We start from the raw sequence: 22,490 nt of genomic DNA, 5'->3' as shown, positions 1-22,490 counted from the left end.
CAACCCACTCTCTGTGATTCCAAAGAGAATACACAATCTCTTAATACATGAGAACAATCACCTCACAAATATTATAGAACTAAAGGAGGAATAATAAAATTTAAGAGAAGGCTTGAGAATGGGATGATCTCAACTGATGGAAGAGAGTTCTATTTATAGAGCTCCCCTGACTTGTGAACGTGAGAATGCAAATATCAATTGTATTTGTCTTCATCCAAATTTGAAAAATAATGCAACATGTTTCTTTGCTGCCTCATTTGACTATGCACCTAGCTGGCCTCCTTTTGCATACATTTCTCCCACTTAGAGATTTGATTGAGAATCAATCACATCTTCACACATTTTTTCAATCTTGCCACTACCTACTGCTTACGTTTCTACTAGGTCACTTGAGGATCTACACCACTCAAACTTATCATTGTTCACTGGCTTAGTCAGAAAATCAGCTATGTTATCTTTTGTATGGATCTTCAGCATATCCACACTTCCTTCTTCTACTACTTCCCGTAAAAAGCGAAATTGAAATCCAATGTGTTTCCTCATGGAATGAAAGGTTGGATTCCTTGCGATGTGCAAGACACTCTGACTATCACAGAATAAAGGAACACTCTCGTGTTTGTGTCTGATCTCCTCCAATAACCTTTTAATCCATATTGCCTCTTTACAAACTTGAGTAGTTGCCATATATTCTGCCTCCGTTGAAGATAACGCCGCAAATGTTTGCAGTTTTGAAACCTAGCTTATTGCTCCCCTCGCAAGTGTAAACACAAAACCAGTAGTAGATTTCATCTTATCAGGATCACCTGCATAATCTGAATGGAAATAGCCCCTGAGTGTAAAATCTGATCCTCAATAACATAATGCAGCATTTGAGGTATCCTTAATGTATCTAAGGATCCTCTTGACAGTACTCCAATGCACTCGTCCAGGATTCGCCATATACCGACTAACTGCTCTCACTGCTTGCGCATCGTCCGGTGTTGTACATATCATAGCGAACATCAAACTTCTCACTGCTGATGCATATGGTACTCGAGACATCTCCATCCTATCTGCTTCACTGCTAGGACACATCTCGGAGGATAACTTGAAGTTAACAGGAAGAGAGGTCGAAATTGGCTTACTGTCTTGAAGTTAACCCACGTGCGGTAATTTTAGATAATAAATATGAAAATAAAGAATAAACTGTACATCAAGATTTACGTGAAAAACCTCTAAAAACTATTTGGGTAAAAACCACGGGCAAGATGAAAAGATTTTCACTATAATATTTTATGGTGTACAACCCACTCACTGTGTTTCAAAAGAGAACACACACTCTCTTAATACAGGAGAACAAACACCTCACAAATATTATAAAACTAATACGAGGAATCAAAAAAACTTAAAAGGAGGCTTGAGAATGAGATGATCTCAACTAATGGAGGAGAGCTCTATTTATAGAGCTCCCTCCAAATTTGTAAATAATGCAATACGTTTCTTTGCTGCCTCATTTGACTACTCACCTAGCTATCCCCATTTTGCCGACACCCAACTCATTTTTGAGCAGGTCTCTTGTGAGATGGTTTCGCGAATATTTATCAAAGAGACAGGTCAACCCTACCGATATTTATAATAAAAAGTAATACTTTTGACATAAAAAGTAATATTTTTTTATGGATGACCCAAATAAGATATCTGTCTCAAAAAATACGATCTGTGATATCGTCTCACAGAAGTTTTTGTCTTATTTTTTTCGTGTCGGATTTTAGGTCCAACTTGTTCTAACTTCAACCTTAACCCAATGTTTTTTCATGTCTAGTACTTGTGTCAAGATATAGCATAGATTAAGACGTATATCCTTATAATCCTATATATTTCAACAATCACATTTACCGGTTACTATGACTCCAACACAACCTATGAACGTACATTCAATTTTTAAAACTTTTGAAAGATCGAAACTTCCAAAAATGGAACATATTATAAAAATTACACATCAATTAAAAATTAACTCATAATCACTATCATAAGTTTGATCATTGGATCAATTAATTTCGTAGGAAAGGAAAAATATGCAATCTGATCAATATCCACTACAAGAACTTTGGCATACGACAACGTTTTTCACTAAAACCACACTTTTTAACAACGGTTTTTGTCTTAGGTGTGTTTTTTTAAGCAAAAGACAACAGTTTTCTAAAAACCGTTGTCTTTTTGGGGTCAAAGACAACGATTTTTAGAAAACCAATGTCTACTAGCGTGTTTTTTGGACAATCGACATAGATTTTAGAAAATCGTTGTGGATTAGCGTGTTTTTTGGACAAACCACAACGGTTTTTGTAAACTGTTTCTATAATTAGCGACAGTTTTTATAAAATCGTCGCAATTTTTAAATTAGCGACAATTTTGTTATTTAAAAATTGCAATGATTTTATTAAAAAACCGTCGTTAATAGCGACAGTTAAATAAAAACCATCGCTATTTAACAATAAACTGTCGCTAATAGCGAAAGTTTAATAAAAAATCGTCGTAAATTATCTATAAATATCCGCACCCTCGGTCCATTTTCTTCGCACCATAAATTTTTTTCTCTTAAACGATTTTAAATTCAAAATGGGATAAGTATTTTCGTTTCAAATCTTAGTAAATTTATAAGTATTAGTTAAGATAATGAATATTATTAGTTTAGTCAGATTGTAAGTTTTTTTGACAGATTAATTAAATTATAAAAATAATTTTTTTATTTTACGTAAAAAAATCTTGACGGATTTAGTTAAAACCGTCGCTAATTTTGGCGACAGTTTTTGACTAAATCCGTCGCTAATTAGCTATCATATTGAAACCATATCATAAACCGTCCCTAAAACCGTCGCAATATGATAGCTACGACAACGGTTTTTAACCGTTATCTTTGAACGCACTTTCCACAGCATCTTCAGTTACAACAGTTTTAAATGGCCAAACCAAGTAAAATATGTGTTCTTTCTTATTTCTTTAAACTTAGGTTCATGCTAACAGATTATGACGTGGTTAAAAATTTAAATTTATGTGAGACAAAATATTAGAAGTCGAAATTTTGATACGACAAAAGCCTAAATTTTGGCAAATTAAACTTATTTCATCAAATATATTTACGACTCATATGTGGTTTGCTGAGTGCATGATTGAGTGGCCAATAAATCTAATCATGGCATCAGTCGAATTCAATTAATATGTTTTTTTTTTTGTAAATAATTAATCCAGCTAATGTTTACGTGGAACATTCATCATTCTATATCATTCGTCACATTAAAGCTAATCGTTAGGCCTATATATGTTTGTATTTTTATCAAAATTTAGCCAAATTGTGTGCAATTTGGACTGTACAAACAACATATAAGTAAAGTGCTGTTTGGCTAGCAAAGAATATACTATTATTCCATCATATATCTAAGACATCCGAATCATTGCCCACCATATCCAACGGTTGATTTGGGACCACCAAAATTATGTAAAAAAATTCTAAAAGAATTCGAATGGCCTCGATTCAAGTTACCACGATATGGTGAAGTAATATTCCAATGGCATCAATTTTAACTTTAAAATATTCCACAGGAATAGCCTACTCTTTGTCACATGGCATCACAACTATATAAACCCCATTTCTATGCAAACATAGATTGCATACACAAACCATAATTTCATATAAACTGATAAATTGATCTTCCATCTTATATTTTCGACAAAAAAGATGGCAAGAATCGTCGTGGTTTTCGACTTTGACAAGACGATTATCGACGTCGATAGCGACAATTGGGTTGTCGACGAGTTGGGCGCCACCGATTTATTCAATTCACTCCTCCCCACCATGCCGTGGAATCCCCTAATGGTAGGTTAAATTCTTGGAAATATTTTTTCTTTTATATATATATATATATATATATAATAAGTCAGTAAAAAATAAATTGTTACATTAAAAAAAAAAAAAAAAAACAGGACAAGATGATGAAAGAGCTTCATGCACAAGGAAGAACAACAAAAGACATTGAAAATGTTCTGAAAAGAGCTCCAATGCACCACAGAATTGTCCCGGCAATCAAGAAAGCCCATGCCTTAGGGTAGATTTCCCTTGCTCTTTCAAATTTCTTCACCAAAATTTAATGAGATTAATTTCCATCAATTTTTTTGTCAAAAAATTTAAATCCTTGTATATATTTTTAGGTGTGATCTGAGGATACTGAGTGATGCAAACCTCTTCTTCATCGAGACAATTCTAAATCATCTTGGAATAAAGTATTGCTTCTCTGAAATCAATACAAACCCGAGCGACGTCGATGAAGAAGGGAGGCTGAGGATTTCTCCTTACACTGATTTTTATTCATCTCCTCATGGCTGCAAGCTTTGCCCTCCGAACATGTGCAAGGTATTTAGACATAGTCCCGATTTTCATCGGAAGCCTTGCGTATACTCTATGCGTACGTACGTGTGTTAATCACTATCATTTATTTTTACCAACAGGGTATGATTTTAGAGAGGATTCAAGCTTCATCAGCGAAAGAAGGGAAGACGAGGATGATTTATTTAGGAGATGGGGCTGGCGATTTTTGCCCGAGTTTGAAGCTCAAGGAAGGAGATTTCGTAATGCCAAGAAAGAATTTCCCTGTTTGGGATTTAATATGCGAAAATCGTCATCTTTTACGGGCTGAAATTCACGAATGGGTCGATGGTGGAGAACTGGAGCGTGTTCTTGTCGAAATTATCGACAACATCAAGATCCACGGGACCAACGATTCGAACTCAATCCCATTGTTATCGAGTGATTGTAAGCTTGAAACGGTTTCCTTGTCATCCCATGAGGCATTGCCCCTGGCCCTTAGAGTTCATCAATAACCCTCTGCAGAACACTAAAGCATGGCCGATATCTCCTTTTTCCCTTCTATTTTTACCTTGTATTAAGCAGCATTGAGAACTCTCAATTGCCTAAAATCTATTTAATATATATGCTTGTTGTGGTTAATACACATGAGAAATTTGAATTTATGTGGTTCAAGAAGGCATTCCCAACTTTTTGTTCATTTTATCTGGTTGAGAAATTGTGTTTTGCTCCTAGACGCTTTTCGTAATCGAACTGATGATGAAATCGATCTATCTTAAAATAATGGATCGTCAGACAGAAACACCGTTATATTATGTAATATAGTAAATAATATATTATCATTCTAAAAATTTTAAATTTGTATATAAATAATAAAAAAATATTTACCAAAACTTAAAATCTAATAATATGTATATAATCAAAATATCAAATATAATTACATATATATTTTAAACAAAAAAAAATACTAATAAAATAAACTTATTTTTAACAAAGTTTTAAACCCAAATAAGCATATATATTAACAAAAAATTATTGATGTATTAATCGGACTGCTGAAATAGTGAACACATTATTCACGAGATACTTAATTTTTTTTCCGCTCTGAAATACTTTGAAATTGACACATAATTTGTCGTCGTATGTTTTAATAATATATATTTCTTGCTCTATTTGATCATCTATGATTGTTTTTATTTGAAAATCGAGAATTTTCTTATCCACGACGACCATATCATTCACAAGCTCATCACCATTCAATTGAGAATGAAAATGATACATATAATTTAAAGTTCGCAAATGTGCAAAATCACATATATGTTAGGCAAAAACTTGTGTGAGACGGTCTCACATGTCATATTCTGTGAGACGGATCTCTCATTTGGGTCATCCATGAAAAATATTACTTTTAATACTAAGAGTTACTTTTTATTGTGAATATCGGTAGGATTGACCCGTCTCACAGATAAAGATTCGTGAGATCATCACACAAAAAACTTATTCATGTGTGAAAGTGCATTGTGCCCGTTACGCCTTTCTAAATTAACGACGAGCAAGAGCAATAAATGCAATATAGAAATCATATGTGAAATGTTAAATAGTCTCCATAATTTGACGGGCTTGAAAATAAATATAATTAATTGTTCAGTCATGATTGAGAATTGAAAAGTTTTTCCTGTTATTCAATTACACTCAGCCAAAACATGTCAAGCGAAAATTTTGACTTTAGACAAAAATTGTCAAATTAATCCCATAAATTTTGTCCGAGGCAATAGTTGTCAAATCGAGTAGACTCACATTTTGCTACAAATTTGAATGTTTGTGTGACAAGCCTATTGTTTTTTTAAAAAAAATCAACTAAACTCAAATTTTGCTACAAATTTGAATGTTTGTGTGAAAGGCCTATTGTTTTTTTTTTTTTTAAAGGGATCGGTACACAAAGGATATTTTTTCAAATTTGAAAAATCCTACTCTACCTAATATTCAAAAGGTGAAAAATAAAGTAGAGAATAAAATTTTGATTTCTAGTTTTTAGATTTTCAAATGTCCACACACTACCGGATCATATTGGAAAACTGTGGTTTTTATGTATATAAGATTCACAAAAGAAAGAAATGTAAAAGATATTAGTTTTATAGAAAATAATTTTGTTTAAATTCATCATTTATTTATATTTATATGTTCGATTATAATTTAGGAAATTATATCATTTCCGTAGTGTTTTGATTTGATCGAAAATAATTTTTTTAGCCGAATAATTTCAGAGGCTCTATAATTCCAAACATTTAATTTGTTTTAATCATTGAATCCAAAAGTCCATCTTCAACAGAAATTGTTTCTGATTATACTCCATCCATGACGGAGCTCGAGCACTACCACAAGCTGGTTCGTGGCTTGGGCACGGTTTGCGCGAGAAAAGAAGCCCACCGGACGAGCTGTACTCTGGCAATGGGAAGATGGAGTCTTTGTTCTATTGGTGTATTGTTTTCTCGCACTTAAAGCGTGTCAGAAGTTTAAAATTTTTGTTTTGACGTTCAAAACGTTCTTTGTACGTCATATGATTTAAAATATTAATAGGATGTTTAGATCTGTTTATCTTTGTGTATTTAATATCCGTCCAACTATTTTGTTTTTATGCGATCACTCCTTGTAATTTTCTACGAACAGATTTTCCTTTTGATCGTCTAATCAGGTCCATGATCGAAGACGGAATTCTTGTTTATATTGCAATAGAAATCTTAAACAATTTTCTCGAGAATGGATCGCCTGAATTCCAGAGACCTTGCGGCAATCTGATAGTAGAAGTAGCCATCTTTCTTCAAAAAATATATGATGGCGGAAAATTATGTGGAAGAGAGGGAAAATTTTGTTGGCCAAAAAATGTGTGTAAAACTTGTATTATTTTATATGATCCTCAAAGAAATATTTATAAGCTTTGATTCCTTATCACATCAGGAATCTCGCTCATATTAGGATTCACAGTCTTAGTCTCATTAGGATTCTTATTTTCATTAATTAATTAAAATTCTAATGTTTAATATATCATGCAAATTCAATTCTTGATAATGCATTATATATATATATATATATACGTGTGTGTGCGCGCGCGAAACTAAATAACTTTTATTTAATTTCTTAATTAATTTGTTAATCAATTATTTAATCAATTCTAGACCACTATAGAATATTGTATGAAAATCATGTATATTATTATTTAATTAATAGATTCTAAATTTACTAATTATTCCAGGTCCGTTCCGAATATATTTGAAGGTAAGGTCAGATGGATGCTTTCTAAATTAGTGTTTTGAATTGGGTTGGTTCCGAATATATTGTGCTTGGGCTGGGCACTGAAGATTTTGGCTTGGGTCAGGTGATCTTTGGATTGTGAAAATTTTCACTGGCACTTTCCATCCCATTACATTTCAGTCAACTTAAACATTAAAAAAACTAAAATAAAATCCGTCAAAAATAATCTGTGAGGTTAGAATGCAATCGAAAATTTTTGCGAAATCTCGATGTCCAATTTTATTTTTTATTTTTTTTTTATTATCTCAAGTTGCCGCAAATGAGACCAACGGTTTTCTGTTGACTAAGGTCGCGTTTTGGGCCGATATTAAATTATGTGATGTTTTGGTTTTGATTTTAATATATTCGTAATTTTTATTCCAATTATTGATTGATAATTGTTTCTTATGTTGTGTGAATAAATCGATCACTTGTTCACACTTTTATTGGTTATTTTCGAGTCAAAAGATGATATTATATCATATTGCTTCGTATTATCAACCAACATGATGTTAAATCGATTAGAAATAGTACTCGGTTTTATCGTACGGCCTTGGGTTTGAAAACCGAATTTTCATGGTTCTTTGATTTATTTAAATTTAATTATAAATAAAAATTAGAAAGTTAAATTTAATTATGTTTGATAATACTAGAAATACTTTTATTGAATAATTGGGAGAAATTAGTTGTGATTGAATGGAACTTGATTTATCGGATCATACCACGTGTTACATAGTTGTTTATTATTAGGGATGTAGTCGAGTCGAGTCGAGCCGAGCCGAAATCTTGAAAGTTTGAGCCTGACTCGTTTATAATTGAGCCGAGCTCGAGCTTTATTTTTAACGAATATATTCATGGGTTACGAGCTTATTCAAACTTTTATCGAACCTCAACGAGCTTACTAAAAATGTATTATACATTTAAATCATCATTAAATTCACAAGAAAGTAAATTATATATTTAGAGAAAAATATAACATTTTTATTAAATTTGTAAATTATTATAATAAATAAATTTAATAATTTTTCTATTTATTTCATAAGTAATGTGCTAAATCAATAGATCAAATATCAAAACTATTATTTTTAATCTAAGAAATGACTTATAAATTTACCAATGAACATGTTCACGAGCTAACGAGTCGAATATTGTAAATTTTGAGCTTGATTCGTTTATCTTAACGAGTCTCATTAAACGAGCTTTTTATCAAATCGAGCTTCGAATAGCTCACAATTAGTATGGTTCATTTATATCTCTATTTATTATTATCTATACTATCTATAATATCTATATTATATTGTTAAGTTTGACACACTTAAAATGATTAACTTTTGATGTCATGATCTGTTTTAATAATTATATATATTAATAAAATGCAGGTTACATGTAGTTCAGCGGATAGAGTTTCTGTTTCTTAGACATTAAGTTATAGGTTCAATTCTTACTGGGGTCATTTTTTATTCCTTTATTTTTCTATTTTTTTAATTTATATATCAAAATTACAGTGTAGTCCCTCACTCTATCTTATAATTAAATTTTGATCCTCATTTAAATATAAACTCAATGAATTATAAAAAATATTATACAAGCATGCAACGCATGCGTCGGTGCACTAGTATATTATTAAATTTGAGACCCTTAAGTAACTAACTTTTGGTGTCAATGTCATAGTATGTTTCAATAATTATATATATTAATAAAGTTATGTGTAGCTTAGTGGATAAAGTCTTTATTTTTTAAGTTTCAATGTGTATGTTCAATTCCTACTATGATCTTTTTTTCTCTTTCTTTTTTCTATTTATTTTTTTAATTTGTGTATCAAAATTACAGAGTAGTCTCTCACTATTTCTTATAATTATATTTTGATGTTCATTTAAATATAAACCAAATGAATTATAAAAAATATGTTTCGATACACTAGTTATTATTATATATGTGTTACATTGTTGAGTACTTAGTCTTTGTATGTGTATCTTGTTTGTTTGTATGAAGTGATTTTCTCTCTTAGTATTTAGTTGTTACGTATTTGATTGTTGAATCTTTCATTAGTTTAATTATTTACTTATTTTAAATTTAAAATTTATTATTTTGTATTTTTTTGGATTAAATTATTTGGTCTAACTTAAGTGAAGTTATTAAAATTATAGTAATTAAATATTAAACTTTATGAGATCTACTCACACTCCAATCCGACTGAATTATAATATGACATATCCCACTTGTTATTTTTTTCCAAATGAAATGATCGATCAAAACCCCTCGACAATGAACTGAAAAATTGGGTAATATTTGACCGAATGGTAGGTGTCACGGGTTATTTGCGCAGCAACTTTTTCTCGAGTTTCTAACCCTTGTGCGGCTTGAATCACGCACTGATTCAATCAGCCAACCTTTCAACACTCGTGTTTAAGTATTAATGGAATATCGAACTCACAAAGCCAAGCAAACCAAGCCAAAACGTGCAGAATGTAAGGCACACAACAAATTACGGGCAATGCCCAACCTTTGCATTCATCCTCAATCAGAATTACAAAAGAAAGCCTAGGTTTGCATACAATGAAAGCTCACACTCGTGAATGCCTTGTGCAACTCAAGGCCAAAGCATATAAACACCATACAATGCAGAAAACCGAAATTAACTGTCTAGGACACCTGTCAAGTCTGCATGGAGCCAAGTGTAACTGCCATGTATAAGTGCCCTGCCTGCATGCCACTTGTTGGTGAATGTTGCCAAGTGTCTCAACTGCCCAACAACTGCTTCAAACCATCAGAAATGAATGCCATGTGTCCCTAAATCAGCCAACTCGAAATGGCAACCAAGCTCAATATTGCCGACATTTTTTCTGCACCAAACACATCCCCACAATGTGCCAACTTGTTCATATACTTAGCCAACTCAATATGCCTAAGTTATGTAGACCATAACTAAGTGTTAGGCATCAACACTTTGCTTCATGGCACTCCGCAATCATCCCATAAAATCGAGCCAAGCTTTAACGGTCTAACAGTAGGGAATATATTTCATAAATTATATTTGTACTATATTTGCCATATTTATTAAAGAGCAAAGGTATTTTGATGTTACTCTCATGTTACTATCCCAATGGTCTTTTTAATGGTATGCACTCGTCAATAGATTTATTGATTTTTAATCTTATAAAAGATATTTTATTTAAATTATCCATAAAAAATAATATTTTTATAGTAAATATGGAGAAGATTCGTGAGAATATACTTACCTCATACTAGACATCTAAAAATTCATGGTTCGTCTTTTCTTTCGACCTGGATTACATACAAAATAGACTCTTCGCATTTTGAGAAACTTAAGGAAATTTCTTCAGAAAATTTAATTAAATAAAAGATGCAGTCAGCACAAACTGCAAACGGTACTACAAATACATAAAAATTCAAAACAGAGGATACAAAATTAGATAATAATATGGAATTTTCAGATCAGCCAGAAGACCTCAACAAGCCTCCGGTAGCTTCGTCGAAGAACAGATCATCCGTCTTCATCACGGCGGCGTGAATGATCACAACCACCACTCCTACCAGCAATGCCACAAGTATGTTGGCCACAGCGCCTGTCAGCAGCAGAACCACAACCGTCACCACTGACAGAATAATCAGAGTCACGCGATCGGTGATCCTACGGCCGAAAATCACCAGCGGCTCGTCGCGGAGGAAGTAGAGGGCTAGCCAGGCCACCATCATCACGATGAACACGATGAGCGAGATCGGTTGCCATAGGAGGCTGAGGAAGATGATTAGCAAAACCACTATAGCGTAGTTCATTGTGAAGTAGGATGCGTTGGTTTTCACCCGCTCCACCGCGTCTGAGAACGAGGATGGGAGGTTGAGTGAGTGGAATTCGAACATCTCTCGCCATGGGCGGCGAGTGCCGAGGCCTGCTTTGATGCGTTCCTTGGCGCGGGAGACGTATTCGAGCCTGGAGGGTGTTCCCGGAGACGCGGGGATGGTGCCGTAGCTCGTCATTTCCGTCGGCGGTATCTGTGTTGGATCGGGAAGTGAGAGGTACGTGAAATGCGAGTGTGTAAAGAAGACGAAAGGGGCTGTGGATTTGAGGCAGTGTGAGAAATGTTATGGTGCGACGCAGTGTGTTAGACCAACGTCGAGATCTGATATTTTATTTATTGCATGTAACAATTTGGGTACATTTACGTTAGAATCTACGTTAGATTTGTCTAATATAATTTATGATAAAAATTTATGCGAGACGGTTTCACGTATCGTATTTTATAAGATGGATATTTTATTTGGTTCATCCATGAAAAAATATCACTTTTTAAGCTAAGGCCGCGTTTGGTTGCTTTGATTAGGTGTGTTTATTTTTTTTAACCCACCTAATCTCATGTTTAATACGTTTTTTATTTAACCAAGTCAATCTCTCCTATGAATGATTAGGTTGTATTAGGTGTGATTAAATAATACCTTCTTACTCCGTGGGATTATTAATCCTTCCTCTATCCCTACTCTCTTTTCAATTTTACTCTTCCTCTTTCACCGCTGTTGAACCACCTCGGCTGTAGGAACGTCGCCATCGCCGTCGTCGAACTGCCACCGCCATTGCCGGGCCGTCGCCGTCGGACCGCCACCGCCATCGTCGGACCGTCGACGCCTCCTCGGTTGCCGGATCTGCCGCCGGACCGCCGCCGTCGAACCTTCGCCGGACCGCCACGCACCGCAGTTGCCGCTACCTCGGCCGCCGGATCTGTCGCCGGAACACCGCCGCCGCCGAACATAATACTATTTTATACCATATATTACATTTCTACGACAATCATTTTCTTATCATTTACATACTATTCATTAGTTTATTTTATCCTTCAACCAAACGCAGCCTAAGAGTATTACTTTTTATTGTGAATATCGGTAGGGTTGACCCATCTCACAGATAAAGATTCGTTAAACCGTCTCACAATAAACCTACTCATAATTTATTTGTCAACTTTGTTTGCAAGCTAAAATGTTAGTTCGTACATTTAGCGAGTTCTTCCGATTAAAAAATAATAATAAAATATATTTAGCAGATATCAATTAGTCAATCGTCAACATATATCAACTAGACCAACAATCGACTACTTAAATTTAAAATTTTCAATAGTAGTTTAGCAAACATTCAGTCAATTATGTACTTAATTTTTTTCTTAAATTTCTGTGACGAGTATAGACACAAAAGGATATGAAAATCAAACTAAATTTCAAATGCAAGATTCAATCCCACCTCGCCTAATAGACAAATCCATGAATCTAAATTAGGTTTTCAATGCAACCTAGCTGGTTATTGTTTCTCAAGCATTTGCGGTGTTTCGTAGTCGTCCATCTAATAAACTCGCGTGGCACGATCCGTATAATATATATTGTATATAATTTTCAAAAATTCAAAAGGCCACCAAAATTGTGTGTGTGATGCATACAAGTAACAAATCTCAAATAAAAGGAAAAAAAATAAATATAATTGAGGGGAAAAGTCAAACAAAAGAATTTAAAGGTCTGAGGCACTAAGAAACGATAGCAGTGTAAAGTTGATACATTTTCAACTAACCATATGGACGTGGGCTGTTGGGCCTTTTCCTTGTTGGACCCAATTGGAGAACCAAACTTTCTGTGGGGTCCGTCACTTTCGCCACGTGACTTGCTGAAAAAGCTGCCCATTGTTTCCTAATTAGATAAAAGTCATCTTTCAACGAGTAGGTTTCTTATAAGACGATATCACGAATCTTTATATATGAGATAGATCAATATTACCGATATTCAAAATAAAAAGTAATAATATTAGCATAAAAATTAATATTTTTTCATGAATGACCCAAATAAGAGATCTGTCTCACAAAATACGACCCGTGAGACTGTCCCACATAAATTTTTACCTTATTCAATTCATATAAAATTAATTAAATTAGTTTCAAAAAATAATTAATTAAATATTTATATAAGAATTTGTTAAGTTTGAAGAAAGAATTTAGAAGAGATGAATAAAATTTTATACTAAATTTTAGTTAAATTTAATAGTTATTAGATGTTAATGTATTTTCTCAACGCCATTTGAAATTGTTTTTTTTTTTCCAAAATGCATAAATACTTGGATAGAACTAGTGAGCTAATATATACACTTGACTTGATATTTTAAAATGATTATGTAAGAATTTGAATAAAATTAATATAATAAAATATATTATATTTTTAAGATAAATTAGGACTTAGAAGCAATTTATTTTTGTCATGGAATTTAGTTTCACACTATATAATTTACATTATATTATTTATTTTACCGATTGAAGTCAAAAATAATTTATGCGTGAAATATGAGTGATGAAACTAACAAATTACTGTATTTTAAAAATAAAATCAAGGGTAAAATTTTTTTTTTACTAAATCAACTAAATACATGAATATGCCCTTGAGATTTGACAAAACGTGGTGCTTGAGAATTTCTCTGCTCAAACTCAATAGGTTTTTTGTGAGATTATTTCACATGAAATATGTCGATCCGACCCTTATCTATAATGAAAAATAATAATTTTGGTATAAAAATAAATTTTTTTCAAATATATTACTTTTCATGAGTTGGTTTGGATTGAATATTTGTCTCATAAAATTGACCATTGAGATGCTCTCGCAAACGTTTTTGTGAAAATTTTAGAGATCATTCTGTTAGTCCCTTGATATGGGGATCAATCTATTTTGAAATAATGGATTAAAAATATAAGGATCCATGCTCTTTTCCATTACAAGATATTAAATCCTAGTATTCGGATGCACATGTTAAGTTCTTGTACAATTTTTTAAAAATTGAAGAGAAACCATAATTTTATTTAAGAGTGACACTCTAAAAAATACGTTGAAAAGCCATCGGACATCCTCTCGCTTAGTACAATAGAAGATAATGATCGATCTAAGAGACTGAATATTTATGGTATATAAGGACTTCATTTTTATTACATATATTTTTCAATAGATATTTCATTATTTAAACAACCATGAAATCTAATAAAAGGTAAGAAAATAATATATAATGAATAGTTACATTGTTATTATTAAAGTGATTGGCTTTGATATATATAAATAACAATAATATATTTGGATTGCGTAATTTTTAAGATTATGAATAAAGAAACCATTTATATTTTTACCCTTTTAACTATAAGCAAAAATTTATGTGAGACGGTCTCACGGGCGTATTTTGTGAGACAGATATCTTATTTGTGTCATCCGTGAAAAAATATTACTTTTTATTGTGAATATCGGTAGGGTTAACACGTCTCATAGATAAAGATTCGTGAGACCGTCTCACAAAAAACCTACTCTTAACTATATGATTAATATTATGTTTGGATTCTATAGTTTGATAAAAATAAAAAGCTATAGTTTGATAAGAATAAAAGCAACACATTAAGCGATGAAATCTACTCATCCTCAAATTGTATTAATAATTAATGGGGCCTTTTTATAGGCAAGCATACGAAACGTGCAATCTGTAAGAAAATTATCGTCCATCTTATTGCGAAATGATGTGTGAGAAATCGCATTCCAGCAGTAGCAGCAGTAGCTAGTATTTAGCAGAAGCTAACAATTCCAGAAGCTAGCATTTCCAGCAGAAGCTAATATTTCAGAAGATGATATTTTTCCAGCAGACAGAATCCAGCAGCAGAAGAGTTCAGTAGCGCGAGATTGCAGCAGACAGCTACTGATTCTGCTTATGACTTGTAACTGAAGCATTTATCATGGAATAAAGGATGTAATGGCACATAATGACAGATTATGGCCATTAATGGGATGCTAACAGTCAGATTTTGGCCTATAAATAACACCCTCAAGACTCTGAATTGGTGTTACACAAATCTTGAGATTATTACTTAAATTTTCGAGCTAAGAGAGTGCCTTGTTCGAGCTGTAAATTCTAGCAGCGAGAGCAACCAGATTTCCAGTATACTTCAACCGAAACTCTAGCAAATTACTGTAAGTGGGGTTATATATAAGTATCTTGAAATCAGTTTGACAACTCTTTTTTAAAGCACAGTTTCTGTATGTTTGATTTCTGATATATGATTTTGAAGTACTGAAACTCCCTAGTGAACTAATGATAAGAATATATATTCTGAACATTTCTGAATTCTGATTCTGATTCTGGCCTCACCCCTTAGAGGAGAGAACATATAGGGGACTGATATCAGTTTAGTCATGAAATTCACTAACGTGCTCAGTGCTTACTAATTCTGATTTCTGTTCTGAAACCTGTTATTTCTGAATTCTGATTTCTGTTCTGAAAATACGAGTTTTCTGTATATTATTGTATTACTGTTTCTGTTGAAAACGATTTCGAAAATTGGGAGTTATTTCCGCCCCTGCTTACTGAGTGACAACCATATCACTCACCCATCAAACATATCTCAGATAAGAACGAGGAAGAAAAGTTAGAAGAAGAAGAGCAGATTCAATTCTGTGGCTGGTGAAGAAGGCCGTTGCTTATCAGTTCTAGTTTATGTTTATTCCGCTGCATCTATTAAGATACTGTTATATTTGGTTTTACATTTCCGCTGTAAAACATTTGCCATTGAGTTTGTATCGGACATTGAAATATTCAGTATTTATGAATAAAAAGACTGGTTTCTGAATTCTGTGCTTCTGAGGCTTGTTGTTTTCGAATGTAAATTTGAGAGCAACGCCGGTTTCAACCAACCCCCGTCCCGGGGCGTGACATTGAAGTGGTATCAGAGCAAACCGGGTTTCATAATCTGGGGAGGAGGAAGTAGAAATAATAAGTTCTGATAGACTACTGAAAATAAGTCCTGAAAGTTACAGGGTTAGACTACTGAAAATAAGCTACTGTAATAGACTACTGAAAATAAGCTACTGTAATAGACTACTGAAATGAGTAGTCCAAAATCATTAGATCAAAAAAATCAGTAGACCAGAACCAGCAGATAACAGAAAAACAAGTAGACCATAACCAGTAGACCGAAAAACAGTAGTATCAGATCAGTAGTCCGAAACCAGAAACAGTAGATGGAAACCAGTAGATCTGAATGCAGAAGACTGGGTCAGTAGACTCGGAATGCAACAGACTGGTTCTAACAGTGCTGGAAAGCAGCAGACAGTGCTGGAAAAGCAGCAGACTGATTGCAGAAGTATCAGAATTGCAGTAGACCACGAATTCCAGCAAGCGCATGCAGTAGACCTTGCAAATGGCATGGAAGTTGAGGTGTTTTTCGCGCAAACTTCAAACGGCCATAACTTTTGATCCAGAAGGACTTTTACTATTAAAAGTATGCGTTGGAAAGCTCTCGACGAGAAGAACTTAAATTAGAACCAACTTTCGTTCTAGCACCGCCGACGAACCCCAAAATCCTTCGTTTAGATAGTGATATCATCATTTCCGTGAAATTTTTCAGATTTTTGAAACTTTGAGGAATTTTCATTTCCAAACGGCTCAGTATTTTTGCACCAAATTTGGTACACTTCATGTTCTTGATGTGAGGGATTTTTAGTACATTTTTCACTCCTTTCTGAGACCGAAAAATTTTTGAGCTATTTTCTTCTACTAAATGTTATAGGCTTACTGATTCTGTTCATTCCAGTAATTGTCTATAGTTCGACTTGTACTCTTGATATCATTTCTGAACCTTCATTCTCATGTTTTGGATGTAGGATATGGCTGACCAGAGTAGCTACATTAAGAGCTTAGAGAGGAAGCTAGAGAAACTAAAAGAACATAACTACTGTCTAGAGCTGGAAAAAGATTAATTAGAGCGTCGAACAGAACACTTAAGAGGTGATGTTCAACGTTATGCTCATTATCTGCATGAGGCAGAAGAGAAGAATAGGAGAACTCAAGAAGAGTTCGAAACCTCACAAGAGACTGTTGCAGAGTTCATCGAGTTACGTGATACATTAGTTGAGAAGATCCAAATACTTAAGGATCAAAATCACCAACTCGTACACTAGCATAATCAGTATAGAGAACATACTGATGCTCAGATTCAAGAGCTGCAGGACACTGTCGAAGTGCTTAGCGACCAGAATGCAGTTCTGCATGGTCATATTGAACATCTTGAAATAGTGATAGCCAACCATCAAGACGAACCTGAGGAGGATCCCGAAGAAGATGAAGAAGTCGAGGAGGATCCTATGGATTTGGGATTAGGAGGAGTGATAGATTAGACATTCAGTAGTAGCTTTTTGTAATAGCACTTGTTCTATTTGCATTTTGTTAGCATTTTCAAAGGTTATTTGTAATTGCACTTTCTTGGGAAATCAATAAAAATATATTTCTATCCATTGGTTTCATAATTAAATTTTGAGCAATTACTCAATCATTTTTCTTCCTTCGTTTAGTCTCTATTCTGCCATCAACCTTAGAACTTTCATAATTGTAGGGAATGGATGGACGACCTGTGAGAAACAACCGTAATCCTCGTTACAATAACCGCAATGATGAAGATGCATAACAACCACCACAACCACCACCAGCAGTTGGCCTCAGTCAGGTGGACTTGATGGCTATAGCCACGATTGTGACAACCACGCTACAAGGGTTTGTGAACCCTAATGCTAATTAGCCACCGCCACCACCTCCAGCTCAGAATGGGACGAAGCAGCACTATGAGACTCTCCGAAGAGCAAGAGTCCCAAACTTCGATGGAAGCTCCGATCCTGATGTTGGACAAAATTGGATGAAAGAGGTGGAGAATCATCTTCGACTACTTGAGGTTCCACAAGGGATCAAGGTAGATGTAATTACACATTTTTTTGTGAACAAAGCAGCCAAATGGTGGGAAAGAGTCTCACCAGCTATGGTAAGGACGGGACCTATCACTTGGCAAAGGTTCCGAGAGGCATTTCTGAAGCAGTACTTCCCGACAACAGTTCGAGTGCAAAAGCTGTCAGAATTTGAAAGCTTGGTTCAAGAACCAAACATGACAGTGATGTAGTATTCATCTAAGTTCCACTCATTGGGAACTTACTCCCCAACCATCATGGGAGACGAGGCCTTGAAGATGCATCGCTTCAAGAAGGGATTGAACAGCTGTATTCAATCTTACCTTGCCGTTATCGAGCCCAATAGTTTTGATGAATTGATGGGAGCCGCCATCAGGGCTGAGAATGACATCAAGAGGCGTGAAGGTGAGAACAAACTCAAACATCCTCAGTCAAGCCAATACCAACCGGGCCAACAATTCAAGAGGGCTAGATTTTCAAGCAATCAATTCACCAGTGTTCCAGCTAAAGGAACCACGTCTTTTCAATCAAGCAAAGAGGGAGTCAAGTGCCAAACTTGTGGATTCGCTCACACTGGTGAATGTCGTAGAAATTCTGGAGCTTGTTTTTGTTGCGGAAAGATGGACCATCGCATTGCTCAATGCCCTCTTCCAGATCCAAGGAATGGTCCAGTAGGAGGAACAACTCCAAACAGGCCTAAGGAAAACAAGACAAATGCTCGAGTTTATGCTCTTACTCAAGAAGAGGCTGACAACTCAAATGATGTCGTAGCAGGTACCATTATAATCAATGATATGCCTGCGTATGTGTTATTTGATTGTGGTGCTACACATTCATTCATGTCTAAGAGATTTGCCAAGAAGTTAGGAGCTAAGACTGATAACTTAGAAGAACCATATAGAGTAGCAACTCCTGCAAACCGAATTTTAAAAACTCGCACTCTATATCGGGATATTAGTGTTCTCATAGAAGATCAGAATTTCAAGGCAAACCTGATTCAACTAAACATGGTGGAATCCGACGTAATTCTTGGAATGAATTGGTTAGCCAAGAATCATGCTTTAGTAGACTGTCATGGAAAGTCGGTAACCATCCAAGCTCCACACCAAGAGAAACTATTATTTCATGGTAAGACAAAAGAACGAAAGACTCTTCTTTCTGCTTCTCAAACTTGGAAAGCCATGAAAAGTGGAGAAGAATTTTACCTAGCTATGTTAAGCGAGGTAAAGAAAGAAACCACACTTGCACTTCCGGTAGTACAAGAATTTCCGGATGTCTTTCCTGAAGAACTCCCTGGCGAACTTCCCGACCGCGAGGTGGAATTTGAGATTAATTTAGTGCCCAATGCTATACAAATCTCAAAAGCACCGTACCGAATGGCTCCGACATAGTTGAAAGAACTCAAAGAGCAACTTCAAGAATTGTTGGATAAGAAGCATATCCGACCAAGCGCATCTCCACGGGGAGCTCCTGTCCTATTTGTAAAGAAGAAGGACGGAAGCATGAGAATGTGTATTGATTACAGAGAGCTGAATAAGATCACAATCAAAAACAAGCATCCGCTTCCAAGGATAGATGACCTGTTTGACCAACTCAAAGGAGCTTCAGTCTTTTCCAAGCTCGACTTAAGGTCAGGCTACCACCAACTCAAGGTCAAGAAAGACGATATTCCGAAGACAGCCTTCAGAACGAGGTATGGACACTATGAGTTCATGGTAATGCCATTCGGGTTAACAAACGCTCCGGCAGTATTCATGGATCTCATGAACAGGTTGTTCAAACAATTTCTTGACAAGTTTGTTGTGGTATTCATCGACAATATTCTGGTATACTCGTTAAGTGAGGAAGACCACAATGAACATCTTCGTCTCACCCTCCAGAAGTTGAGAGAAAAGGAACTGTACGCCAAATTCAAGAAATGCGAATTATGGCTAGAGAGCGTCGCATTCTTGGGACACATAATATCAGCAGCAGGAGTATCTGTGGACCCTAAGAAAGTTGAAGCAATCTCAGATTGGCCTAGACCAAAGACTGTGACAGAAATTCGAAGTTTTTTGGGATTAGCAGGCTATTACCGAAAATTTGTGGAAGGATTCTCGTCAATAGCAATACCTCTCACCAAACTCACACAGAAGAACTCTAAATTTCAATGGAGTGAAGATTGTGCGAAAAGCTTCGAGACTTTGAAGAAAAAGCTTACCTCCACGCCAGTGTTGGTATTGCCAACTGAAGGCAAAGACTTCACCATCTACAGTGATGCATCTAAAGAAGGTTTAGGATGTGTACTCATGCAAGAGGGAATGGTGATAGCATACGTGTCGAGACAGTTGAAGCCGTATGAACAGAATTACCCAACGCATGATCTCGAACTAGCTGCAGTGGTGTTCGCGCTAAAAATTGAAGACATTATCTTTATGGAGCCAAGTGTGAGATTTTTACTGATCACCAAAGTCTCAAATATTTGTTCACTCAAAAGGAACTAAATATGAGACAAAGACGATGGATCGAACTCATGAAGGATTACGACTTGACGATAAGCTACCACCCAGGCAAAGCCAACAAGGTAGCAGATGCTTTAAGTCGAAAGAATATGAGTAAGGTGAGATCCTGACATCACTTTCATCACAACCATGTCTTCGAGAGACAATCAAGATAAGTCAGGATAGAGATTCCGCTTTGGTGAATCTAAAAGAGCAAGCTAAAGAAGGAAAATCACTAGATTTCGAGACGGATAATAAAAGAATCTTGTGGATTAAAGGACGATTGTGCGTACCAGACATCGATAACCTTCGAAAAGAAGTAATGTCTGAGGCACATAAGTCAAAATTTTCAATCCATCCATGTAGTACCAAGATGTACAGAGATTTGAAGAAAAATTTTTGGTGGAGTGGAATGAAGAAAGACGTGGCAATATTTGTTTCCAAGTGTCACGTGTGCCAGCAAGTCAAGGCAGATCACCAAAGACCTGGAGGACTTCTGCAATCTCTAGAAATTCCAGAATGGAAATGGGAACATATCTCCATGGACTTTGTTGTCGGGTTACCAAAGTCTAGACAAAGTCATGACGGCATCTGGGTAATCGTAGATAGACTCACAAAATCTGCGCATTTCTTACCTGTCCGCATGAACTATAATTTGGACAAGCTAGCCACATTGTACATGAATGAGATCGTACGATTGCATGGAGTTCCAGCTAGCATACTATCCGACAGAGATCCTAGGTTTACATCCCGATTTTGGAAGAGCTTTCAACAAGCTATGGGGACAAAAGTTACTCTTAGTACGGCGTATCACCGTCAGACTGATGGTCAAACTGAGAGGACAATACAAACTCTAGAAGATATGCTGAGAGCATGTGCTCTAGACTTCAGTGGTAATTGGAGCGAACATCTGCCCTTAATCGAGTTCGCGTACAATAATAGTTACCACATCAGCATTGGAATGACACCATACGAAGCTTTGTATGGACGAAAGTGTCGATCACCACTGTGTTGGGATGAGGTAGGGGAAAAAGCCATTGTTGGACCCGAAATGATCCAAGAAACAGTGGATAAAATTGCTTTGATCAAGGAGAGATTAAAAGCTGCACAAGATCGACAGAAAAGCTGAGCTGACCAGAACAGACGACCCGTGGAATTTGAAGTTGGAGAAAAGGCATATGTGAAAGTGTCACCCATGAAGAGTGTAATCCGATTCAATAAGGCTGGGAAACTGAATCTCAGATACGTCGGATCATTTGAAATTCTTGAGAAAGTGGGAAAACTTGCTTACAGATTAGCACTTCCCCCTGATATGTCAAGGATCCATAATGTTTTCCACGTGTCACAATTAAGAAAATATATTTCCGATCCAAGTCATATTCTTGACGTTGAACCACTGTTGGTTGAGGGCAATCTAAATGAAGAATTGAAATATGAAGAAAATCCGATTCGGATTGTGGATAACAAAGAACAAGTACTAAGGCGACGAACTATTCCATATGTAAAAGTACAATGGTCCAATCACACCGAAAGAGAAGCTACTTGGGAGTTGGAAGAAAAGATGCGAGCACAATACCCTTATCTCTTTGAGGATCATGTATAGGCAAGTTTCGAGGACGAAATTTCTCATAAGGAGGGAGGGA

At 35.3% G+C, this 22,490-nt stretch overlaps 2 protein-coding genes across 2 annotated transcripts; one reads left to right on the top strand and one right to left on the bottom strand.

Moving 5' to 3' along the window:
• The first annotated feature begins 3,649 nt into the window (after window positions 1–3,649).
• On the top strand, window positions 3,650–5,025 carry LOC142546305 (inorganic pyrophosphatase 2-like). Its single transcript, XM_075653954.1, has 4 exons — window positions 3,650–3,850; window positions 3,958–4,079; window positions 4,183–4,384; window positions 4,480–5,025. Exons 1-4 carry the CDS (start codon window positions 3,713–3,715, stop codon window positions 4,849–4,851), a joined length of 834 nt encoding a protein of 277 aa, XP_075510069.1. The 5' UTR covers window positions 3,650–3,712; the 3' UTR covers window positions 4,852–5,025.
• Window positions 5,026–10,882: 5,857 nt separating this feature from the next.
• LOC142546313 (PRA1 family protein F2-like) lies at window positions 10,883–11,726 on the bottom strand. Its single transcript, XM_075653966.1, has one exon. It carries the CDS (start codon window positions 11,621–11,623, stop codon window positions 11,081–11,083), a length of 543 nt encoding a protein of 180 aa, XP_075510081.1. The 5' UTR covers window positions 11,624–11,726; the 3' UTR covers window positions 10,883–11,080.
• Window positions 11,727–22,490: the final 10,764 nt, after the last annotated feature.

The sequence above is a fragment of the Primulina tabacum genome, chromosome 1, assembly GCF_025594145.1.
Source record: "Primulina tabacum isolate GXHZ01 chromosome 1, ASM2559414v2, whole genome shotgun sequence".
Taxonomy (NCBI): domain Eukaryota; kingdom Viridiplantae; phylum Streptophyta; class Magnoliopsida; order Lamiales; family Gesneriaceae; genus Primulina; species Primulina tabacum.
The sequence above is the reverse complement of the archived record's forward strand: the minus strand, read 5'-3'. Positions and strand labels throughout refer to the sequence as shown.